The sequence below is a fragment of the Rhinoderma darwinii genome, chromosome 4 (assembly GCF_050947455.1).
Source record: "Rhinoderma darwinii isolate aRhiDar2 chromosome 4, aRhiDar2.hap1, whole genome shotgun sequence".
Classification (NCBI taxonomy): Eukaryota; Metazoa; Chordata; class Amphibia; order Anura; family Rhinodermatidae; genus Rhinoderma; species Rhinoderma darwinii.
Window position 1 is genome coordinate 346,534,190 of NC_134690.1, and position 26,951 is coordinate 346,561,140.

Below are 26,951 nucleotides of genomic sequence, written 5' to 3' on the forward strand. Positions count from 1 at the left end.
ATTTATTTTTTTTACGGCGTTCACCGTGCAGGTTAAATAATGATACATTGTAATAGTGCAGACTTTTACGGACGCAGCAATACGAATTCGGTTTATTTCTTTTTTTTTTTTACTATGCTCTAGGCGGAAAAATCGGAAAATGGTTATTTTTTTAACTTTTAAATGAAACATTTTTTTGTACATAAAAAAATATAAGAAAAAAAAACAAAAAAAACTTTATTGAACTCATTTTTACTTTTTTTTTTTTTAATTAGTCCCCCTAGGGGACTTCAACCAGCGATCGTTAGATCGCTTGCACAATATACTGCAATACTAATGTATCGCAGTATATTGTGACTGACAGGCAACTATTAAGCCCTGCCGGAGGCAGGGCTTAATAGGTGCACAAAGATGGCGGACCTGGGGGGCCTTCATGAGGCCCCCAAGCAGCCATAGCAACCATCACCCCTTATAAAGAGGGGTGCGACCCACTCTAACGCTTTAAATGCTGCGGTCGCTATTGACCACAGCATTTAACGAGTTAAATGAGCAGGATCGTGCTCGAGCGCGAGGCCGCTCGTTACTCTGAAGTGTTGGCTGTAACAAACAGCCGACACCGGCATCGTATGGAGCGGGTTCACTCCGTGAGCCCGTTCCATACTTCCCCCTACCCGACTTTGGCGTATGGATAAGTCAAATGTCAGGAAGGGGTTAACGACCGATGTTAAAAAAAAAAAACAAAAAAACATACGGGCAATTGTAAGGCTGGGTTCACACGACCTATTTTCAGACGTAAACGAGGCGTATTATGCCTCGTTTTACGTCTGAAAATAAGGCTACAATACGTTGGCAAACATCTGCCCATTCATTTGAATGGGTTTGCCGACGTACTGTGCAGACAACCTGTCATTTACGCGTTGTCATTTGACAGCTGTCAGACGACACGTAAAAATACAGCCTCATCAAAAGAAGTGCAGGGCACTTTTCAGACGTAATTTGAGCTGTTCTTCATTGAACTCAATGAAGCACAGCTCAAAATTTACGGCCGTCAGAAAAGCCTCGCAAAATGCGAGGAGCAATTACAGCTGAAACGAGGCAGCTGTTTTCTCCTGAAAACAGTCTGTCATTTCAGACGTAAAAGCCAGCTAGCGTGTGCACATACCCTTAGGGGACATGAAACCTCATTAGAGCATCTAGACGTTTACAAGCACAAAGAAAAGTCTTTATCAGAGAATTACATTGCACAAAAATGTACATCTAAAGATTGCCTTTATCATCAAGTCAATCTATGGCATCCTGTATGTATGGCATACCACAAAAAGCCAACAGTGTTGCCCACAAGACATCAGCAATAGCTGTCATTTTTAATGTAGAGATGGTAATTTGATTCCAGCTGCTTAAAGGGGTTGTCTGGGAATGGGGCGGTTTTTCATACTGATGACCTATCCACAGAATAACAGGCCGACAACCAGACCCAGCACCGATCAGCTGTTCCAGCTGCCTCCGTGTACCAGAAATTATGCAGTGGTCGGTGCCGGAAGCAGATGGCCCCGACAGCTGTATAGCGGCTGCGCTGCAGCTCTGCTCCTTTTCACTTGAACCCCCTTAAATATCTTTGGGAAAGAGACACGTAAGGCTGGGTTCACACTAGCATGTTACGTCCGTAATGGACGGAACGTATTTCAGGCCGCAAGTCCCGGACCGAACACACTGCAGGGAGCCTGGCTCCTAGCATCATAGTTATGTACGACGCTAGGAGTCCCTTTTTGTGGTGGAAAAGCTGCGATTCTGCCACAAAGATCGCAACTAGGAAAAAAACTAAAATCTCATACTTATCCAGGTCCAGGGAGCAGAGTAGATTCGCTGGAGACTATTCAATCTGCCATCATGTCACAGTGATGTCTTGCAAACCAAGATCACCTTAATTCTGCGCTCCTCAGGATTGAGATTCAAGAAAATCGCAGTTGCAGAAAAAATAAGCTAGGTATACTGGAAAATGTCGTACATTAAGCACTACCATCTGCTGCCATGTCTCTATTTTCTGAACTACTGGGGGAAGAATGGGCACAAAAAGTTATTGCAGAGGATTCATAGGGCACTGCGCACCAAACCGGCTGCGAGAGACCCGCCCAGGAATGTGGACTTCTAACCTTTGATGATACTGCCGCAATACTCTAAAAGGCGAGGGAACACTCTTCAGTTACATTCGAAGGTTCCCAAATACTATTCTTCCAGGATATAGCAGCGAGCAAGCTTGCAAAGAGGAGGTTGGTAAAGCCAATAACTGATGTGCTCAGGTCGAGGAAAATCCCTTTTCGGTGGTTGTTCCTGTTTGGCCTGTCCGTATTATGCCATGGTAAACAGATTACTATAAAGCATCCAGACAATTTGGCCCAACTCTGGCAAAGGATGGACATACCCCGCAACATTCCCTACTGGCTCCCAAAGGGGACTCATGCACCCTTTCCAGACCTGTCTAAACAAGACGACTGGGGGATTTCCCTTTGGTGTAGGTAAGCCAAACGTAAACCAGCCGAGGCTAAGTCCACCTGAAACGAGGACACTTGCACAAGCTTGCTGTCTCCATGCACCTTACTCAGAGGGTTAAGAGGAGGACCTCTTGACTCCCATTATCGAGTTTTCCATGTTCTCCTTGAAGATCCGCGAGTTACAAAACGATATTGTTAGTTTGAATATTGTTAGTCCTTCCCTTACAGGCTTGGACTTGAAAGATTTCTTAATACTAGTGCTCCTATTCCACAATGGACATTATCTGAATTGAAGAATGAGAAATGAAATATAAAACATACAACATTTCATTTATATTGTTGTGCATACTACTCTTATTGACCCGCCTGAGAGTGCATATTAACTCCTCAGAGTGCTTCAATAAACTACTTTTCATGACTTGTTTCATTACCAACGTTACCTAACCCCCCCTTGAACTTCTGTTTAAGCTACCTTTACCTCATTTACCACCCAACATAAGTTTCTGTTCCACACAATGGTGGCGACATGTATGGGAAGACCTTCCCACCTTGGTTTTGCTAATTCTCTGTATTTTTTGTTTTATCTTGTCTCTATTAGTGATGTACTTTTTGAGTGTGACTTAGACCCAGAAGCCTTATATCTGACTCCTATATCTCAGAGATCCATGGCGACAATTAAAATATTATCCCTCAAACACTAGAGGTCTGAATACTCCACAAAAGCGAAGTCAAGTATTTCCCATGTTACGTACAACGCAGACTGGTATCCTTTCTACAAGAAACACATTTCCGTCATTTACATATACCTACTCTGTCTCACACCTCAGTCCCTCAATGATTCCAGGTTACGCATTCATCAGCATATCATCAGGTACTAGCATTGGAATTAGCGGAAGTATCCCCTTTACTGAACTGGCACATCAATTGGACCCAGATGCGAGGTATAACTTTGTGAAGGGGAAAATTGGCCAAATGTTGACCTCATTAGCTAACTTCTATGTTCCTAGACACATGGATAGTAGCTACCTTAGAAGCTCTCCATTTGTCCACCGAAGGTATCGTCATTGTCAGCAGGGACCTGAATTGTATATTAGACCCTGTCTTGGACACGACATCCAACATCAAGAAGACGTTGGTCTAAATACGGTCTCCGATCATGCCCCAATCTCATTGAATCTCTTCATTGCTTCTCTACCCTTTAAGACCTGGACCTGGTCACTGAATGAGACATTAAGTGATCAGAAAAACGTTTATCTCATACAGGAGCGCATGAAGGAATATTTCTCCTTCGATGATAGTCAGGGGACTACTAAGTCTATTGTATGGGGGCACACCAATCATACCTCAGAGGGGAACTAATATCTTTGAGAGCGAGGGTCAAGAGTGCTAGATCAAATCTCGACACTTGAGAAGTAAAAGATCCAGGTTATGTGATACGCAAACTGACCTCCTCAGACTTAGGAGTGAACTTCGAGATCTCCTGAATATCAAAGCTATGAAAGCTCTGCAAAAATGCAAACATAATCATTATGCCCAGTGATAAGGGGTCTAAAGTAATGCCAGCGATAATTAAGAAACCGAAAGAAAAATCATATACCTGGAACAACATTAGAAGATGTAGAATAGTCTCAGACACCTCAGATATCGCATCAGAATTTCAAAAGTTCTATACGTCCCTATAAAACCTCCAGGAAACTAACCATAATTTAACTTTGCGGGACAAAACGAGTTTGATATCAACCTCCTTAGATTCCAAATATAGGCACAGCTTAGAACAGGAAGCTTTAATAGCCCCCTTCACAATTGAAGAGATATCCACTTTATTAGCATCTGGCCCTGACGGCCACCTTATTTTATACTATAAAACCTTCTCTGAAACTCTACTACCAAACTTTTTATCACTCTCCAACTCTCTTCTACAGGGACAGAATCTCCCCCGACAAATGCTTGCAGCATTTATTACTATAATACCAAAAGAGGGTAAAGACCCGATGAAATGCGCAAATTACAGGCACATTTCACTTTTGAATGCAGACACAAAGCGGTGGATGAAACTCAGAATACACGACCTTCTACCCAAACTTATTTCCCCAGAACAAGCAGGGTTCGTCCCCCGCCGGGAGGGAAGATTTTAACACCACCAGACTAATAAATACTATTTCCTTTGCCAAGCAACACCGCATCCCGCTAGTACTTCGCACAGATGCAGAGAAAGCCTTTGACACGGTTTCCTGCCACTTTATGGAGGCTGTGACGGAGAATGTGCTTCCCAAGCATTTTCCTTAGAGCAATTTTTACTTTCTACAACAAACCGCATGCTAGAATCAAACTTAATGTTACACTGCCGTTTTCTCCTTCGCTCTTCATTTTGATAAAATTAGGCTTAGAGAAACTCTACTGCAGCATTTGCAGACCTCAATTTTTAGTACAACCCCTTCTCCGGCATTCCCAAAGCTTTTAAATATTCTTGAGGAAGATGGGGGAATCTCAAACTTTAAAATAAATTATGGAAAATAAGAACTCAATATTAATGCCCCAGTCTACCATAGCTGCGCTTAAGTCTTCAATTCCATTCTCCTGGCCCTCTTCCACGATTGGATATTTAGGAGTAAATATATCTTTAAATCCAAATGACCTATATATCTCCACAACAACAAACCTTTATTACATAAAATAGCAGTGCAATTGTCTCAATTCAGAATCTTGATTGTATCATGATTGGGGAGGAAAATTATTATAACATACATTTTACCCCAAATCCTGTATACTCTCCTGACAATACCCATTAAACTACCTAAACATTTCTTTAGTTGGATTAGATCTTTGCTCTCCAATTTCATATAGGAATGGTAAACGGACCAGATTAGCTTTTCAATAACTTAGACATCACAGCTGTGGAATGCCAAATGTCCTAGTCTACTATAGGGCAAATCATCTAACCAGATGGCTCTCTAGTACAACATAAAGACGGCTCTCCACACATCCAAATGGAGACACCTCTTAGGTGATGGACTAATTTATCTCTGGTCGGACATTAGGCCACAACTACAATTGTGTAGTTTAATCTCCAGAGGCACAATCGCTGTTTCTCAAGAAGTTATATTAGTGGCTTATGTCACTTTGCCTACTGATGGCCTTTATCAAAGGACACCCTTCACCATTGGTACTCCCCTGGTCGAAGCTTGCGGACTGGATTACATCTCCTCACTTCAGAGAGATCACTCAAATACCTTCACTGGATTCCTTATTGCCTTCGGCCAGAGAACACATGTATCCTTTCTATATGAAATATCTTTCTAAAAAATTTGTAGGGTTGCCCCATCTCCCATGAGGGATGTTAATTGGCTAAAATCTTTCTGGCTAGTGCACCAACTCCCTGAGGGACTGCTCTCCAAGGTTTACCATCAACTACAAGCGAAGTCTGGCCCGACAATACCTACTTTTATAGCAGCTTAGGAAAGGGAACTTGGTGCCCAGTTTACAGCCTCCGAGTTCTCTCGAATTCACATTTTTTCGAGATGCATTAAAATCCAAAAGAATTCATATCGCTATAGTTAGCCCCCCCAACTACAGCCCCGTGGTTTGAGAAAATCTATCAAATTGCACGATTAGAGGAGCTTTCCAGTTGGGAGCAGGGTAGCCATGCTAGGTTCTCTAAATTATGGAAGCCCTGGTATGATTTCAATATTTCGTAACACTCCCCAGACGGAAATGCACCACCCTCATAAAGCAGGTTTGTTTCCCTCGGCACAAATATAACATACCTGATATTTTTCCTGGTCTTGTACAATAACGTGCTTGCGCATCTATTTAGCTCGATTCGGGTGTGGGCCTGGTGCTTTTATGCAGCCTAGTCTTCATAATGTTGAGATTCTGTATACTAGAATAAGCTACCTACCCACCCTGAATTTCACACTCTTTCTGTAAGATTTTATGGTTTTTATATATAGTTTGTTTATATTTCAGTGTATTACGCTTCACTAGAATGTCACGTTCCTTAAGCCATTTCTGTACAATCCAGCATAAATATTGGCCTGCATGCTGATCCGACTTTGTTGCTTTTGTTAAATACATGTTTCAATAAAAACCAAAACGAGAAAAAAAGTCATTTTACCCATGCAATTCTCTGTGAAGTTACTGCCACTAGGGTGTCTCCTTACCTGTAATTTTCTGTCCAAACCCTGTTAAGTAAATCCATCTCTAGTGACAGAGCAGCAGCGACTGACTTGCAGGTGGGGTTGTCTCTTGAGAGCCTGCCCATAGAAGTCTATGGAGAGGGGAGCAGGGAGAGAAAGATACAGACGTGTTGGTGCTTCTGATAAGTGTTTCATCTCATCCCAGTGCTGGATTCTCAGCTACACTGCTATATCATCTCCTCCATGCTGCAGCTTCTATCTATAATATAGATAGGAGAGCAGGATTCTCCTCTGCTCTGTGTGTTGTGTATAGAAGACAAATTGGGCTCCATCAGTTCAGACAATTAAGAATTTGAAATAAAGCTTGCAGGGGGGGGGGGACGGGGGACGGGGCGACGACTGCTACATTATAAAGAGAATACAAGTCACATAATGACCAGAAATAGTTATGATACCTCATGTACACACATGACAACTTATTCTCAAGTGTCACCTGAAAAGTAAGGTATGCTTTTATTTGCTGAACCCAGACAGGACCTTTAACTGCTTGAGATGTAACCGCTTGCGGAACCCAGACTGTATGAGAGGTCCTGGGCATCGGAAGGGTTAAAGCCAAAAAGTCAGCGTGGGGTGGATAGGTACATTTAAACAGGTTTATAAATTGGTCACTGAAAATCTAACATTCTAAGCAAATTGCCATTGGTTTAAATAACCCTTTGCTTAGAACACTTAAAATTCCCAGTAATAAATTTGAGAATGGCTATAGGGGTTTAAATGTCAAATTAAAAGATCTGTTTTAATGACCACAAAAGGAGTTCCCAGCATTGACCTACTAATGAAAAAAAAAACAAAAACCAATACTGAAGGTCCATCCACGTGCATTAAGGCAGACTTACAATTAACAAGGCAACAAGCAGTTTTGTGCAAAATAAGTTTATTTATCTTTAAAACACAAGGAAAATGGGAGATGGGACTAAAAAATAATAATAATATTCTGCCAGATCTTTGGATCTAGAGAACGTCTCTCTTCAAAGATGGTCCTTGAGCGCTTATTTATACGTACACCACAGTAGTACAACCTTCCAGTGTGTAAGAGTGAGAAAGGAGGAAAAAAAATAAAATATGGCCTACTCCGGAAGAGACAGCATTTGATCCAATTACTATTCCTCATACTCATATGGTTGCATTTTAAAGATGGCTTTTCCAAGCTCTAGACCAACTTTACTCAGTTTCAAGTAGTTTTCTTTACCAACAGAAAAGTGTCGTTTGCTGTAGTACGGACACAATACAGAAAAAAAAATAATGGTGTTTGGGCTTTTAATGCCTCTGGTCCCATGAAACCTTGGCATTTTAAGTAACCATTTAAAGGCTGATTTTGTTATTTTTTCCTCATGCGCTATACAGTTTGCTTAGGATTTGTTGTAGTTTGACATAGGGCTGCAGTATACTGGAAGCTTCATGGGAATAAGTACAAATAGAGTCCACATGTACTAAATGTAATAAATGCCATTTAAACTTTGGCTAATATAAACAAAAAACCTTCACCGACATAATTACAACTGTCCTTAAAAAGGGGTTGTCTCAAAATTAATGCGAAAAAAAACCACCAAAAAACAAAAACTATAATATAGCACATGACAGTCTCTCAGAAACCTAGAACCAGCCCGGTATCTTACATGGATCCAGTGATCTCCCCATTCATTGCTCTGCTAGATTCTTTTTTAGGCTGGTAGCTCAGAGGGCGTGTCCTTTCTGCTGCAGCTCCTCCCCATAGTTTGTATAGGGAGATCGTTCTGTTTCACGGTCTCCTCTAGACTCTTTACAAATGCCCCCCATTACATGTCTTTTTATAGGGAGAGCCCAACCCTATATAACTGAAGAGGAGACAATGTGTTTCGGAATATAAGCTTCTTTACTAACAAGCAGAGGCAACATTTTCTATTGGGTGGCGGCTAATTGGAGTGAAACGGAGCATGTGCGTCTCTCCCTCAATCAACTCCGTAAGAGGCTGTACACATTATTATACAGATTAAACACACGGGGGCGCTATTATAATAAAGTAAAGGGAATATCTGTTAACTTGAGCATTTTTGTAACAAGCTACTTTCCAAAACAAATTTTTAATGCTGAATTATATTACAAGGTTTAATAGTGGGACAACCCCTTTAATTAAAGCCGACACAAGTTGTATATCATTACCTATAAGTGGCTCCAAATCATAGCAATGCATTGTATGGGGGATATATGGCTACAGGAATGTGGGATGTACACTCCGTAAAGCTGCACATGAGCACATGCTCTGCCAAGCACTGGTATCTTTATAGTACATGTGCAAAAGGAGTGCACAAGCAGGGAAACTATATATAAGCATTCACATTTCACTAAGTATGATACACATATATTGGGGACAACTCCATTGTGATTGGTAGATTATACACCAACTGTATAAATTGCAAGCAGCACCCTCACACATCCTGTTTGATTTGTTATCAGTTTGTTGCTCTGTATTGTAGGATTGTCTATATGTGTTCCCTCTGAATCATAAAAAAAAGCGGTGTAATAAAATTATATATTATATGTCCGGTTGAACACCAAGTACCGATAGCAGTGCACTGAACAGCATGTAAAATGCAGCATTGAAATACACAGGGTCGAGGCATAGAGTTATAAGCAAAAACCGTAAGCTTCTTAATGCCCAGTTGAACTTCCTAATACCAGTATAACGTAGGCCAAAGTAGTAAGATAGGTGTTGGCACTAAGAACTTGTACTGCTGCAAATGCAAACAGTAACAATTGAGATCCACACCCATTATAAGTATTTGCTCTTTGCTTTTACTGCTGGACAGATCATCCTTGCAGTTGAGATGTGAGAACCGTACATGAACCACAAAAGTGCCCTTGCCCGTGTGACAGCGTTTCCCCTTTGTCAGAACTAGACCGCTTCACAACAGGCTCAAGTACACAGAGCCATCCTCCAATATAGATAGGTGATGCAATATTTGTAATGACAATCACCACAGTGGAGGACCAGATACCATACCATAGAGTGAAAGCTCTTGCGAGCAGGTCCTCACTCCTTATTTGAATTGTAAATTAGTTGTCAATATGTAATGTCTGATATTGCCTGTACAATGTACCCCCTGAATTGTAAAGTGCTGCGGAATATGTTGGCACTAAATAGATTATTATGTTTAATACTGTAGTCCGTAGTATCACCCTTATGTTTACACCAAAAGGTTATGACCAGACCCACATATGCAAGGGAACACTTGTCACTTGAAGTGCTGTTCAAACTAGACAAAAAAAAGAGACGTTAAAATTGCACTATATCTGAAATGATCAAGATTGATCGGTTTCCATACAAACCTTGTGGTGCTACAAAAAAAAGAGGAAGATTCAGGTTGAAGTCATACATGGAGTTTCTTTACTGTATCAGTCAACCTAAAATCACTTTAATGGCTGGTAACATGCATTTTGGTTTTTTGAACATTGTTTCTTAGAATGCATGCAATGCAGCCAGTGAACTGCTGTGTACACAAGAGTAACAGTAATACCGGGTTTGACTAAATGTACGAAAAAGGTAACCAGGCTTGGTTAATATATAAAGATGCAGTTCTCTTAATTGTGCCAGTGCAGGAATTTCAGCGTCTGGCACTTTTACAAAAATTCTACTGAAGTGATCTCCTGCATGTAATACTTCCAGTAACCGAACAGTACCTTAGTGAACCAGAAAGCTAGTATACATAGCGCACACCCCAGATAGTTTGTATCAATCCTCATGTTACATACTGGATCTTTACACTTCTAGGAGAAAAGTATATAATGAAATGTTGATTTAATGGTTCGATGCATGACATCAAGGCACTTAATATCTGGACTAGCAAAAGTGTTCCTTTTGGTGTAATGTCTAGAAAATGGCTATTATAGGCAAGAAATAGTCAAACGTCAAATACCAACCCTACAATAATCATAGGGGTAGTGGAGGAAGGGGGGGGGGGGAGGGGGAATGCGACAAATATATACTTACCAACATAACTAGTACTTACCAATTACGTTCTTACACGGTACAAGCCAAGCTACTGAAAGAAACAGAATGACAGTGTTACACTACACAAGAACTATATGATGCAATTCAAAGAAAGACTTGAGCGTCACTGAAGTGTACACCAGAGATTTACTCCCTGTACAACAGTACTAGTGATTGAGCTTCACACAACACTTGGATGTGTATATGGCAAAACAGCGCATGTATTGAACACTCTTCCATCTAATGTTCTTTTTTGGGCCATATGGACCAGTACCTACATAAGCTGTCAAAAACATTTTTTGGGTGGGCTGAGCAGAATCCCAATTCATGTGCGCTTTGAAGGTGGGGATAGGAGTCTTAATATTTACACCGGTGTGGTACTGTGCTCATTTATTGCAGAAGCTGCAAGAGAAAGATTTATACATATAATCAGTTACTTTTCATGCAAGTAACAGAGACCCCTGAAACTACTATGAACAGACTGCTGGTTTTTACAGATGCCCAACCAAAACACGTAACTTTATTATATAGATTCTAAAGGAACTGCTGTGCTAAATAGCTTTGTTTAGTTATGAACATCTCCATCAATATTGGGAATTTGGCTTGATTTTTACCAGGCACATAGCCTCAAAAGGACCACCAACCCAAGAATAAACCATCTCAATAGACCGCACCATTAAATTGTAAAAACCAGAATGGAAATAAGTCCTTTTTGGAAATTTTCAAACCTGGCCATAAACATGATGGGCAAGCCATATCGTGGTGCTTGATCCTCTGAGCAATAAAATACTTGCCACCGGAAGCCAGCATTGAAAAATGTGTTTTTTTTTTTTTAAATTGTTAATGTAAAAGCAGGTGGGAAGTTACTCACATTTGAAAGTGAATTCATGCAAAAGGAATTCTGAAAAAACAAAAACAAAAGTATTTACTAATCTGTAAAAGAAATAGGACTATCAACTGTAAATACGTGCAGATTTACTAGCTGTGTGTATGACCCGTGCCATGCTCACACAAAGATAGTCATCTGATGTTCCCATCACAGAAATGTTGACAAAGCATTCAAAATAACATACGTGGTAGATATAGAAGCCACAAAATCCAAAAAGTTTAATGTTCTAAAAGGGAGGAAACCCCCAGAAAAAAAACCTGAAATAGTGAAGACTTCAATTGAAAAAAATAAATAAAAATCCACTGGAGCTCAATATTGAAACAATGCAGCCCCTACGAACAATCTTCCCTTTCCTTACTACTAGAGTGTATAGTTGGACACTTCAGCAGTTCTTCAGGCAATGCCACCCTAATGGAAAAGGCTGCCACAAATCGCAACTTTTGCATTTTTACTACCTATATTGGTCCTTTTATTTTTGTACAAATACTAGTAATTTATGCCAAAATTCCAACCAACCCCTGTAGTTCTAAAAGAAGCTTGCTTTCAAAACCAAGATCATGTATTTGTAATTGCCATTTTTTTTTCCTTAAACGATCACACATGAAATTAAGAAGGCACCAGAGAAATAAGAGTATTTTATTTCAGACTAAAAGAGGGGAAAATCCCTTTGTGTAAGAGGGATTAACGGAGTTATACAACTTACCAGAAACGTGTTAGTTTAGATAGTAATCAAGCATGTACTTTATATACAAAGTCAGTTCATTGGAGAAGCTCCCATCCATAGTTAAAAGACGGGAGGCAGATATCGGCTTGACAAACTTTACCTTACGGGCATTATGCCACAGAACGTCAGTTGCTCCATAGTATTTTGTAGCATTCAGCTGGGACATGGGTGAAAATCCCTCCATTGTAACGGTTTACTTTATACCATGCTTCTCATCGCAGGGTTGGGACACCGCTGAACTGCTTTGCACAGGTCTTGGATAGCAAAATAAAGCAGCTGGTGTATATGAGGCGACTGCCATGCCATGGCCTTTGAGATATGGATACGGATTAAGGCCAAACTGCTGTAAAATGGACGGCATCCCAATCCACTAGTTTATAGCGGAGAGAGTGTGGACATCAGCACATTCCTTTGATCTCTTTAAATGCAGTCAAGTCTAAGCATATCACAGACATGGCAGTTGTATGGGGCAGGGATTAGGTTTCTTAGAAGTTGGTGACAATCCCAAACACAAGAGTGTAATTTTTCACTTTTATTTATTACAAATGTTCTATGGATATATTCCAGCTTGCCCTCGTTAGAGGTTAGCAGGCAAAGTGTAATGAACTGACATTTTTCCAAAAAAATGCTATAGTAATGTAACTCACAATATCATTAGTTTACAATGGTGGTGCAACTACAAGCATACTAGGCAAATGAAGAATTGCAAGGGAAGGGGAAAGTGGAGATACAAACACGGCTAACTTCATACAGATCCCAGACAACTAGATTTACAACAAGTTTAGTTTAATAAGAAACAGGCAGTTTAGCCTTTTCTTTGCAGAATCAAAATTTAACAAATGGCAAACACAGTTTTAAACCTTCACAAGTAAAAGTCTCTGCGGTTTCCACAGGTAAAGCAGAAAATTTAAGAGCTATAGACACTCCAGCCTCACTAATTTGCTCATTCATTTATTTCGTTTCACTCTCCTCTCACGTGGCATATAGCCTTCACACCCTCAGACCAGGATGTTGCCTTCCAATACTAAACACGAGAGATCCACAAAAGGACCACTATACAGGTCTACAACCTTTACGCCATATTAACAGTTTGACAGCAAATCCTGACTTCCTCTCCTAGGGCTTGGAGTCATTTTACGTAAAACAAAAAAAAACCCTAGTTCCAAAGCAACATTTTTACTTTTTATATGGTAAAAAACAAAAAAAACAAACGAAAAAAAATAAAATTTTACAGTTAAAACGTAGAACCCTGAAATACTGACACATTCTCTTATCGTGCACAATGCTGAGGTTCTTATGAATCACTTTAAAACTGCAATAAAAATTTACATAAACAAAATTCAACCCAGAAAGCAACTAAAATAATTAAACAGAACCAATAAAGAACCCGCAGGCACTTCCTCTTGTGGAATGTTTTTTTTTTTTTGTTTTTGTTTTGTTTTAAAGTTAGCCTAAAGAAAACAGTCGACTTCTTGTGAAGGTTTTGAAGAGAAATATGTATCAGTTCATTTTTATTTGGGTATTCAATAATATCCTTGGTGGTACTGCTGGCTCCATGGCTTTTGACCCCAGTATTGCTGCAATTAGAAAAAGGGGTAAATATTAACATGTTAACAAGCTTGTAAGCTTCGATGCCAACAAGTATTGCTTGGTTATGTGTAACATTTGATTGTCATCCCTTGATTCATTTAACTAGGAGCCTAGTGATGACTAGATACCAAGAAATCCTTTATATTTTATGTATCCTACAGTATGTGGGATAGAATGATGGACACTGGCTAAATCTAGAGTCAGGTGCTTCCTTGTTAGAGGTTGGAGTACATAGTAGGCCACTGTTAGGCAGCAGTTCCTAGAATTGAACAGACAATACTTACGCCCTGCTGCTGCGGCTGCTGCCACTGGTTGTAACCCTGAGAATGGTTTTTGAAGCCACGGTTGTTTCCCCTTCCTCTAAAGTTCTGCAGATGTAAAAAAGAAGAGCAGCATTTAAAAGGCATGTTCTGAGCAATGAAATGTTTAATATTTTCAGAGTTAATAAATAAAGCAAAACTAATTTCACGTCAGCTGCCATAAAGCAGGAAGTCCAGTTAGTCCTTTATATAAACGGGTAATGCTTAACTCACTTCATCTTTGCCACTTTTCAGTTCTGCTATATTAGGACAACTATGATCTATTAATCTGGATTAGCTAGGTTAGCTGCATTGTCTAGGAGAAATCTAGGATAGTCTGCAATCCACATCCACCTATATACATTACAAGCCCACCATGAAGTCCATGCAGGGTTAGGGAGTTCTATTATCGCAAAAATAGTTATGATGTCCAAAAAAACTCCCAAGTGATTATGACAATTTTATGAGGCAACTGAGAAGAGATGAGTGAAACCATGAAAATTGACTTTGCTGGCGTATGACCCTTGCATAAGACAACATAGGCTGAAATAGCAATCTGAATTAGGCTGGAATCACATATGCAGTTGAGCCACAGACAGAAGTGGATCCAAACAAAAAAGTAGTAGAATGGGAAAGTCTGATCTGCATCGATAACTGCCACAAAAACTTACACGTGCGATTCCAGCACTTGTCAGCAAAAGGCTGGAGGAAAGGGGGGGGGACACAACGACGACGACAGTTTAGCTCTTTCTAATGGTGAGACAAATCACCTTCATTAAAAAGGAATGAGCTTTTACATCTACTTGAAGTCAAACCAAACAGCAATAGAAAAAAAAACAACCCGCAGTTTTACCTGATTGTAGTTTCCACGACTGGGCATGGAAGCACCGCCGCCGCCACCACCACCACCACCACCACGACCAAAGTTTCCACGGTTATTGTAACCACCCCTACTATGATAGACTGGTGCACGAGGATATGGATAACCAACTGCTCCTCCCCCTGCACCACCGCCTCCACGCTGTGGCATGTTACCCCTCCTGTTATATCCTCCACGATTACCTGGAGCTAAGGGGAAAAGGAAAAAAAAAAAATATATATTTTAGTAAATCAAAGTCAAGTTAAGAAAATCAAAATCGACAGGATAGGTCATAGATGTCAGGTAGATGCAGGTCCCACCACTGGGATACACAGCTATCGCTAAAACGGGGACCCCTAAAATCCGTCCTAACGCTCAGTGTTTTGGCTGATGCCTGAGATACCTGACCATGAATTTGCAAGTTTCAGCCACAACACAGCAGAACGGGATATAGGGTGCCAGGAAAAGGTCTGAGGTTTGTCTACAAAAAAAAAAAAAAAGCTACCCTCATGTCTAACGGTCAGTGGCTAAATAAGCAGATTTATGACACTTTTTTTCCTGTAAATCTAAGCTGTAGTTTTAGCAATGAGTCTCGCCATAACTTATGAAGGGAAGCAGTAGTCTGAAACCCAACACCTAGCCATCAGCACAGTCTCCTATATATAGTGGGTAGGCTGGTGACCTAATTTATCAACATCTGCTTCACACTATAGCAGAAAGGGTTTATACATACCTCCACCACGGAAGTTTCCACCTCCACGTATATTGAAGTTTCCACCTCCACGGCCTCTATGACCACCACCATGTCCATGTCCCATTCCACCTCTGGACTTATTGTTTTTGTTCTTGTTGAGCTTTTTTACTCCTACATTTTGTTTCTTTTCAGGAGGAAGAGACTTCTTGCTCTCCTCTTTGTACTGCTCTATTAGTTTCTCAGCTTCTTCTTTTTGCAGTTCCACATAAACAATTTCATCAAAGCACTCACTGGCTTCTGGTGGTGTGAAGTTCCCTATAATAAAAAAAATCCACATATTTAATGTAACCACCATGCCAATAAAAATTACAACTAACAAGTACGGCTCAACTGTAAAGCAATGCCCAACTGTTACAGTTTAATCGTTCAGAATACTCTTGATACTAGTGCACAGAAAGAAAAGGGGGTTAACCTACGTACCTTTCATTTTAAGCACAGCATGTTCAGGAAGGTCCTTTCCTTCAACCTCTGCTTTCTTCTGAGTTCTCTCTTTATAAACCTCATCACTTGGACACACAACAACAGCTTTACGCTGAAATCCAGCAAACAGACACATTTTCCTCCTCTGAGCAGCAGCAGAAACATTTGTCTACGGGAATAAAGAAAAAAATTTTATGGGCTCATTTTACAGTAAAGCAAATAATGCAGGATTTCAAATCTTAAAGAGGTTGTCTCATCAGGACAATACCATCCATCCATACACCCTATTAAGGCATAAGGATGTCATTGAGGGGTTCCCCTACTTGGAAGCCCTCCCACCTCTAACCCTTTCCCCTCCAAAAAAAAAAACAAACCCACAAAACATCTTACAGTTGAAACACAAAATGCGACAACTCCTTTTTGGAAATTAAGCCGACCTAAGATCTGGCTTCTGAAATCACCGGCAACCAGCTACTACCCCCTGGGGATGGGGTTGCAGCTAACTATGCATTTTTACTGTAGCACCAACTGCAGGTAAAGTATAGTATTACACGGTAGCTATTCCAATGACTAGCTGTGTGTTCATGTAATTCAAGGATGGGCTGGTTTGCCAGAGCTTTGGCTCATAGAGCTAATCTAGAGGAGGGGACCACCCCCTCTATGATATTCATATGTCCTATTAGGGAATAGGGTTGTCTTGGTAGGACTTGATTAAATAAAAACGTACTTGATCTAGAACAAAGTGTCTCTTCTTACGAGCAGCAATTTCAATAAACTTGCTGAGGCATTGTGGAGCCCTCTGTAACAATGCATTAAGTTTTCCTGTGTCGGTCATCTTTTTATTGCCAACCTAAAAGGGAAATGGGAAAAAAAAATAAAGTTTCACAATATATTGCAAATAATTAATTCCAGTTTTTGTATAGCAGGTTCAAAAACTTTAAAGCTCCAAAAAAACACAACTAAATTTTGAGCTATTTTTAAGAAGAGAGGTTTAAAAAGGTATAAAACATTCAAAACTTCAGTTTTGATCGGTGGGGGTCCAAGCACTAAGACCCCCACCAATTGCTAAAACAGAGCAGCTGAATTGCTCTATGGAAAGTCTTTGGGCCCGTACACCGCTACATCGGCTTTCCAGAAAAAGCAGAACAGAAACGAAGCGGCTGAGCGCTCACATGAGCGCTTCTGCTGCTTCGTTTTAGCGATTGGTGGGGGGGGGGGTCTCAGTTCTCAGGACCCCCACAAATCAAAACTTCTGACACGACACTATGACATGTCAGAAGTTGGTTGAACGTTTAGTTACCCTTTAAACAAGACAGTTGACTGCTTATACCAACAGCAGAATTGACAGGTTGTGTTTCACTGAATGAAGCACATGAACTTTATTTAATAAGTGGACTCTTACCATCATTCTTTCCATAATATTGTTTGTTCCAAGGACATTATATTTCCCGGGATTCTCTGCAATCTGCTTATTGACCCAAGTAGTTTTCCCTGCTCCTGGCAAGCCAATCAGCATGATAACCTGATGATACAAATAAGGAAAATAGTAAAAATTGGAAAGATTCCCAAACGAGAGGGTGAATAATTGTCTAACCACATAAACAGCACAACAAAAGCTATATTCACACCTCACAATCCTTCTTTTCTTCAGGTCCTACAGGACCCCTCACACGATCTTCAAGTGAGACATTCTGAATAAATGTAAATCCTTCAGGAACTGGAAAGAATGGTTCAGCTTGCTGGCCGAAGTTAAACTCAACAGCACAGTTGTGACACAGCACGTGTGGGTAAAGTGCTTTCTCAGATAACACATCTTTGGCAATTTTAAAAGCCACTCCAAGGTCTTGGCCATTTTTTGCAAAAGAAAGCTCAACTTCATCACCTTCAAAGTTCTACAAGACAGAATAAATAGATATAAATAAATCGTATACACAAACGTCAAAACGCGTTAGAGAATATTTATGCATCTAGGATGCTTTTAACTACATACAAAGATAGCTTATACAAAAAACAAGAAACTTACCGCCATACAGGCAATTACATCATTTTCATCATACTTCTCGCCATACTCCTCAGCAACACCATTACAAGACTTGGATCCTTTTAGAGAATAGCCATAAGAGCTCTCATCTTCACCTAATAATAGAAGTCATATAGATCAATAAAAGCAACACGGACACAGAAGAGAAAGAGGAAATATAAACAATAGGCAAAATGTGTCAGAGCCCGATAAAGAGACAGTGTTACAGTGAACTAGGGATGCACGATGCATTGAAACTTCGATACCGTGCACCCTGAAACTGTTCAATACCGTTATTTCATGTATTTCGATACGAAGCTGTGCGGCCGCACAGCTTAGCATTGTAACACATGAATGTAGTTAGAACGGGGTTGCGGCTGTGTAATACATGTTTAATAGACATTGCCCCACTCCTGCGGTCAGCTTGATGTGACCAGCGCTGCACTAAAGGGCACCGGCACTGAAGACAGAACATGGAGGCCGCACACTGAAAAACCTCCCCATGTTCTGTCTGCATGCGCCTGCGCTCATTAGTGCATCACCTCGCGCACACTTACTGTTAGGAGCAGGGCAATGGCTGTATTACACAGCCGCAGCCCCGCTCTAACAGCGGAGATTAGAGAAACCTCTCATCTCTGCCGCTATTCCTCTGAATTCTGCGATCAAAGCTGACCGAAGCATTCAAGGGGTAAACGAGAAGGGGGGATGCCCTTTGGATTGCGTCACTGGGAATCCCTGTGAAGCGATCGAGGAACATACCATATATGGGCAGACAGCCCAGGGTCCATTGAAGGACCCCAGGGCTGTCTGACCATATTTCCTGTTAGGACATACCTCAGTATGCCCTAACAACTGCCTGCGTACTATCAGTACACAGGCTAATGTACTGGCATATAGATATATGAAAGTACAATAAAGTTAAAAAAGTTAAAAATAAAAAAAATTGTTAACCCGTTAGTGACCTGCCCAGTGTTTTTACGTCTGTCACTATTCCGATACAATAGACTTTTTACGTCGCTGCATCGGTATAAGTAAACAGAGCAGGGAGCTGTCAAATCTCCCTGCTCTCAGCTGCCAGAGGCAGCTGAGGGCGTCCCTGCTCCACGGTGAGATAGATAATCTAGTATCGATCTCACCCGTTTAACCCTTCAGATGCGTTGCTGAATAGCGTGTACCGCATCTGAGTGGTTTTGGAGAGGGATGGAGCTCCCTCTCATCCCACTGACACCCAGCAATAAGATCGCCGAGTGTCTGTCTCCGATGGCAGCCGAGGGCCTAATAAAGGCCCCCAGGTCTGCCTGTCGTGAATGCCTGCTAGATCATGCCTCTGGCATGACCTAGCAGATGCCTGTCCATTTTACACGGACAGGCATAATACACTGCAATACAGAAGTATTGCAGTGTATTATAAATGCGATCGGATAATCGCATAGTTAAGTCCCCCAGTGGGAATAGTAAAAAATAAAAAAATGAAACCCCACTTTTCCATTTTATTAACAAACAAAATAAAGTCAAAAAGTTACACATATTTGGTATCACCGCGTCCGTAACGACCCCGACTATAAAGCTATTACATTATTTAACCCGCACGGTGAATGCCGTAAAAAATAAAATAAACATGCAAAAATTGCTGTTTTCTTTGAATCAAGCCTTATAGAGGCTCTGTCACCAGATTCTCAAATCCCTATCTCCTATTGCATGGGATCGGCGCTGCAATGTAGATAACCGCAACGTTTATTTTTTTTAAACGTTCATTTTTGGCCACGTTATGAGCTATTTTATATATATGCAAATGAGGTTTGAAATGGACAACTGGGCGTTTTTTTACGTTATGTTCAACTGGGCGTGTTTACGTGTTTGACCAGTCATCTTCATACACTCCTCTCCATTCAAAAAAAAAACGTTACTTTTATCTACATTGCAGCGCCGATCCCATGCAATAGGAGATAGGGATTTGAGAATCTGGTGACAGGGCCTCTTTAAAAAAATGTGATAAAAAGTGATCAAAAAGTCGCATCTGCTCCAAAATGGTGCTCATAAAAACTACAAGTCCTGCAAAAAAAGCCCTCCTACAATTCCATCGGTGAAAAAATAAAACCGTCACGGCTCTTCAAATATGGAGACACAAAAACAAATAATTTTGAAAAAAAGTGTTTTCACTGTGTAAAAGTAGTAAAAAACAAAAACTATACAAATGTGGTATCGTTGCAATCTCTACAACCCGCTAAAGTTATTGTGTCATTTATACCACACGGTAAACGGCGTAAATTTAGGACGCAGAAAAGTGTGGCAAAATTGCTGTTTTTTACTATTCCCCCCCCCCCCCAAAAAACAGTTAATCAATAAATTCTATGTACCCCAACATGGAGCTATTAAAAATTACAACTTGTCCCGCTAAAAAACAGGACCTTATTCAGCTATGTCGACGCAAAAATGAAAAGGCTATAGCTCTTTGAATGAGTCGATGGAAAAACGTAATAAATGGCTTGGTCATTAAGGTCTAAAATAGGCTGGTTATTAAGGGGTTAAAAAAAAATATTATTATTTTTTTTACATTAAACAGTCTCAATACATAAAATACACATATTCGGTATAGTCCTGACCGTAATAACACCTTTATAGCGGCATTCACGTTTACGCTGTTCTAAAACAAACAACGACTTTCACTTATTAATGTGAGACACATGGCATTCTGAATTTAACCTCCATGTGCCACAAATGAATAGTAATTAACCCCATCATGCTCCTCACACAATAACCCAATGTTGTCTATTATAACGATGGGGTTAACTACTATTAATGTGAGGCACATGGACGTTCAAAATTCAATCACACCACGCGCCTCACAGGAAATGGAAGAACTTTTTTTTATCATTATTGTTGGCAAAGTATCCTTTTGGTATCGAGTATTGCAATACTACACGAAGTATCGGTATCCAAGTCCAATTTCTGGTATCGTGACATCCCTACAGTGAACTGCCAATTAGACATTAAAAGAAATCTGTAACTTCAATGTTACAATGAAGATCTGCCAGACTTTCTAATTGTAGGACATGAAAATACAAGAGATTTGAAGAGCAGAGCTTCAATACAATAGAGTATTCATATTTGTTACTTCACATACCTAGCATGAATCCACAGGAGCTTAAAGACCAACCAACGCGTACTTCATGTACATCAATGTCTTTAGAGTACAAATGTTTCACAGGTATCTTTTCGGTCACCTGAAAAAAACAAGACAAAAAACATTTAGTATGGTAGCTAGCAGAAGTCTGATTTACAAGCCATTTTCTAGAACACAACTTACCTTCATCTCATAGAAAACTTTGCCTTTTGTGACACCATACGAGGCCCTGCCACCAGCCCACAAGAAAGCAAAACTCTCCATAGTGAGAGAAGTGGCACTTAAACGGTCCCGTGCAATTTTAAAGTGAAGATCACAGTTATCTGCAAAAGAACAGAAAAATATAAACTTTAACCCCTCCACTGCAAAGGACATTTGTAATAACTCATGACTTTAAAGAGCCTCTGTAAAAGTTTCATAATTCCCCATCTTCCACCTAATCGAATAGGCGCGCTGTAGACTACTGCGTCGTTTTAAAAATAAATAAATAAATCAACCACAAAACGATTAGCGACCGTTATGGGCATTTTAATACACTCACTTATCATTCATGTACAACTTTAGTTACAACACAATCTCGCGAGAGAATGAGGAGAAAAGGCTGCAATACCTGTGAATCGCTGCTAAATGTGCGTAGAAGATTCGCAGTGAGCAAGGAGAAATGAAGGGGGAGCAACGCTCGTACAAGCGCAGCGGCCCCTTCAAAACAGCTGATCAGCGGGGGTCCTGAAGATAGGCGCTATAATGTAGGTGACAGTAATGCTTTTTATTTAATAAAACGATCTGTCTTCACCACTTTATTAGTGATTTTAGATTTATGCTAATGAGTTGCTTAATGCCCAAGTAGGCGTGTTTTTAATTTAGACCAAGTGGGCGTTGTACAGGGGAGTGTAGGACGCTGACCAATCAGCATCATGCACTCCTCTTTATTCATTTAATCAGCGCATAGGGATCCTGCTAGATCCTTATGTGCTGTCTTATACTGACACATTAACAATACCACGGGATGTCTATTCACAATCCCTGCACTTCGTTACTGTTTCTATGGTAGTTACAGCAGAGGCGGCATAATCTCGTTGTAACCTGTCATTTACTGCGTAATCTCGCGAGATTACGCTTCCTCTGCTGTAACTACCACAGACAGAGTAACGAAGTGCAGAGATTGTGAATAGACATCCCGTGGAATGTCTATTCACTGTCTAAACACTTCAGTATTGTGAATGTGTCAGTATAAGACAGCACATAGTGATCTAAAAGGATCCCTATGCGCTGACTAAATGAATGGAGAGTGCACGACGCTGATTGGTCAGCGTCATACACTCCTCTGTTGGTCTAAAGTAAAAATACGCCCACTTGGGCATTAAGCAACTCATGGCAGTATTATATTGTAAGTATATACAGAGAAACTGTCAAATACAATTGTGGGCGGGGGAACCAAGTCTCCAAGTTCCACGTCCCCACTCTATCCTATACTGACCACACACAGGATAGCATAGAAGGCCTCAAAGATCCACTTTATGACGTGATCATATAATGCAGATTTATTTAGATCAAACCAGGAATGGATCCTGAACAGAATAAAGGAAATCTTTTTTTTTTTTAACTATGCTCAGTCAGCATAAAGAGGACCTGTCACTAGATCATGTAAGTTAAACTGGTTATCTGACCTGAATAGCACTGTCTCCCTAATTCCAGCCATTTTCCTTTTTTATCCTGGACACCCCCCCCCCCCATTTCAGAGATATGGTTCCCCCGTTTCATTGGCTCCCTATATGCCAATTTTCTGCAGTTTGAGGGTAGTTCACATCTTTCTCCCAAGGAGGAGCTAGCTTCCCTGCCTCTGATGCGGACCAATCAGTTCAAGGCAGCTTCAGATTGGCCGGACATCGCGGGATCTTGCGAGAAATGCTGGCTCCACATTAGGAGAATGAGGGTAGTTCAGGCTCCATTGGATAACTACAGCAAATTAGCATATAGGCTGGCAACACATTTTGGGTCCAGGAGTAAAAAAAAATACTGCACTGGAATCAATGTGCGTTGTGCAGGTCAGATAACCAGTCAAACTTAAATTATCTAGTGACAGGTTCTCTTTAAGACACATGCAACAGCGGTACATGTGAGTAATCCTCAACCCTATTCTAAAATCCCATATATTTCCTTTAAGACTAGCAGCGCTACTTACAAGTGTCAAGAAGAACATTTGTTTCATCAAGTTTTTCTTCTTCCTCTTCTACTGGTGGTTGTGGGGACTTGGACCTACAAAATATTGAATCAGTTATAAAACCACTAAACATAAAGAGAACAAAAGAGACAAATAGACAAACAAATGTACAAACCTGCTGTATTTGTTTTCTTCGATATATTCAAAGTAGCCACGACCATGATCCTCACGTGGTCTTTTCACACCCCTTTTTTTATCCTTTTGATCCTTGCCGTCTACAAAAAAAAATATGTAAAATTGAAACTAAACTATGAAGACTGCCAGAATCGAGGAAGTTACAAAGTTTACTTTCCTACCTTTACAAAAAAAAAAAAGTTATAAAAATAAAATATAAAAGCAGATTTCACTCTGGACGCTCAGTGGCCTCCATGAATAGCAAAGACGGTCAATGAATTCAACAGACACGGGGGGATTTATTAAGAATGGCGTTCCATACCGGGGAATTTATTACCAGCTTTTTTGTTTGTTTATAATTTTGTTAAGAGACATTACCTTTTTAAAGTGACGGAAGCTTAAAAAGTTGCTAAGTTTTACGCAAAACAAACGTCCGCCAACAGCACTAAGTTGGCGTAAACCTGATCATTTCCCTCATTGTCTAGTGCTTTGTGACACGAAAGAGAAAGATTTCCCAACAGATTGCAACTCAGTGGTTTTTGGACAATCACTGCAAAAAGAGCTATATGATCACACTGTGAATACACACTAACACCTGGGCAAAAGTACATCTAAGATATGCAGCATTTTAAAGGAGTTCAACACGAACGTTAAATTAGGTTAAAAACGTAGTAATATGGCTTGTGCTAAAATAGTGCTTCTGAGAGCAGGAACACAACGCATGTGGGAGCAGTAGAAATGGCTGCAGAGTTATCTGTGTGAGCGGCTGAAAGTAGAGAGAACACAGAGTAGATCATAGATGAGGGCTTCTCACTTTGTAACATAAGTTAATGTTTGTGCAGAACACCTACACTACATATCCCAAAATCTGACATTTCTAAAGCATGGAAACTGGATGCGCACCAGTTCAGAGACCGTACGTCAGGTAGCCAATGCACAAGCAAAATAGTGCAGTATGCTGTGCTACTTTGTCTTGCATTTTTGACCAGATCTATGACCGAGGCCCCTATCAGAGCCTCCAACACAGGTGTGAACTCAGCCTTAAACTAACAGAGCTCTGACACTATATAACTCTGCACCTGTGTCGTTTTGTCACTCAGGACTGGTTTTCACCATTTGATAAAAGTGCCATTTACTAACAAGCAGAGATTGTGGGGAATTTAAACAAAATATACTAAAAATCATCCTAGAACTGTTATACAATGAATTAGCTGTATATACATATACAACTCCATTAAGGTAAATTCACACTCTCCCAGCAAGAGGTTATAGTCATTGATTGTAATCTGGGTCTGGTATAACATATCAACCAGGCTATTTTTAAATGGGGAGAGAACCTGAAAGACCAGAACAGCATCCCAAGTCTACAACCATTTTACCAATCACTTCCAGATATCAGCACGCTAATTCCGAGAAACGCCCACAAGCGACAACCCTACTCATGAGACAGGACTCACGTCGCATGTGAACTACAAGCCATGTAATCTGAGCAGACATTAAATCACCACCATATACACGCGCATTATTACCTAACAGCTCCACTGTTCACACAATGAACATGCCAGAGGCGGCAGAATTTTTTTCCCTGCATAACCATTTGTACGATATTCCAGAACGATCACACGTACTAACAGAGCCAAGACAGATAAATTTAAAGCCGCACTAGTCAGAAGTCTATTGTTCCACGTAAGCAGCCTGGGCTGAAACACATCTATGGGATTTTTTTTAAGTTCAGAAATAAAAAGGTGACCCACATCATTTCCAGGGATAGCCTCCAGAAACGTCTACAAATCTGACTATAAGCTTTGTACGGTTCCTTTAAGAGACGCATTACAAGAGATAAGGGCACCCCTCCCCCCACAGGACAATACAGATTTTCGAGGGAGGGGGAGCAGGTGCGGGGACAGTCACACTTCTCACACCAGGGGGTCCTCGGAAGTGACGTCACACAATAACGGCCGTTGGGGGGGGGGGTGTAAGAGCGTGATTTGCGTTCTTAGCCCCGTTGTGTGTAAAAACACACGGACACATCTTACTCACCGCCCCGGGCTGACGCTCCGGCCTCCTCGCACTTGATGGCCATGAGAGGCCTCGGGCCGCTGGGCACCGCATCCTCTTCTTGCTTATCCTGCGCCTTCTCCGCGCCATTCTCATCCGTCTGCTCTTCGTCGTCCTCTTCTTCTTCTAGGCCTACAGGAATGCCCTCGTCTTCCTCTTCTTCCTCCTCACCCTCCTGGAAGCCCTGGTCATCCCCATTCTCATCATCTTGTGCTTCTCCCGCCGTTTCCGCCTCCTCGGCTGCATCGTCCTGGGCCGCCTCTGCTCCATTCTCCCCGCCCACATCCATGCCTTCCTCGTCCTCTTCTTCTTCCTCCTCTGCTACACCTTGCTCCAGCTCACCACCTTCCCCGACATCCATTCCTTCTCCCGACACTGCCCCAACCACACCGCCGCCGGACTCGCTCTCATCGTCCAGTGCGGCCTGCAGCCTCTCCATGAGATCGGCCTTGAGACCCTTATCGCTCAGGCGCCTCTTCTTCAGCTCCTCCTTCAGTTCCGACACCTTCAGCTTCTTAACGTTGACCGGGGAGCTCATATTTGCTGGGGTGATGGAGTCGTGTGCTTCGAATGTGCAAGCCAATTAACGATGGCAGAGTGGACTGCTCCTTCTCCCTGCGTCGCGACTCCTTCAAAATGGCGGAGCAAACAAGGACGGAGCGCGCTGCCCTCTGGGGGAGGAAGAGAATGAAGTGTTTCAGTATGGGGATCGCCAAGGTTTTACCGACCCCGCCCCTGATAGGGGAGGGGTCAAGTGTGGCCTGCTCTATTGGCCCCGCCTTCCATTCAATTTACGCCCGCACGATAGCGCCATCTAGCTAAAGTTCCTGACAGAAACGTTTCTGGCGCGAAAAAAAAGCAGTACCACGCGGTGACTGCGTAGTCCACTCGTTAGCTAATTCCATAACGCCGCCATTCACGATAAGCTTAATTGAACCGGAAAAAGCGACAGCGAAACAAAATCCCGTGGTGAAGTTTTCCACAGCCACAGTGACGTAGAGAGGGGCTGGACTAAGACCAACCGTCCCACTAAGCCTCTCCTAGCGCAAAGGCGCTCGCTTACTGCTGCTCCCTTCTCCATCACCAGTGAGCGGGAAGCCGGGAAATGTTACGTACAGAGCTGTCTACAGTAGAGCGCTGCAGTCTGTAGCGTGTAACATCAGAGGGGGGGGAAGGGATTCCTTACAGAAAACAAACCTAAGAGCTGCTTTATATTAACCCTTTAGTCACCGGTCTATTCCCCCCCCC

The 26,951-nt window shown here is 41.3% G+C and overlaps 1 protein-coding gene across 1 annotated transcript; it reads right to left on the reverse strand.

Moving 5' to 3' along the window:
- Window positions 1-12,763: 12,763 nt before the first annotated feature.
- On the reverse strand, window positions 12,764-26,529 carry HNRNPU (heterogeneous nuclear ribonucleoprotein U). The gene is made up of 14 exons (XM_075862904.1): window positions 25,686-26,529; window positions 23,647-23,746; window positions 23,493-23,566; window positions 21,494-21,633; window positions 21,311-21,410; window positions 18,190-18,302; window positions 17,795-18,058; window positions 17,569-17,688; window positions 16,894-17,016; window positions 16,167-16,335; window positions 15,726-16,001; window positions 14,987-15,201; window positions 14,119-14,202; window positions 12,764-13,821 (listed from the first exon to the last, which is right to left on the reverse strand). The coding sequence occupies exons 1-14, from the start codon at window positions 26,239-26,241 to the stop codon at window positions 13,768-13,770; spliced, it is 2,388 nt and encodes a 795-aa protein (XP_075719019.1). The 5' UTR covers window positions 26,242-26,529; the 3' UTR covers window positions 12,764-13,767.
- Between the last annotated feature and the right edge of the window lie 422 nt (window positions 26,530-26,951).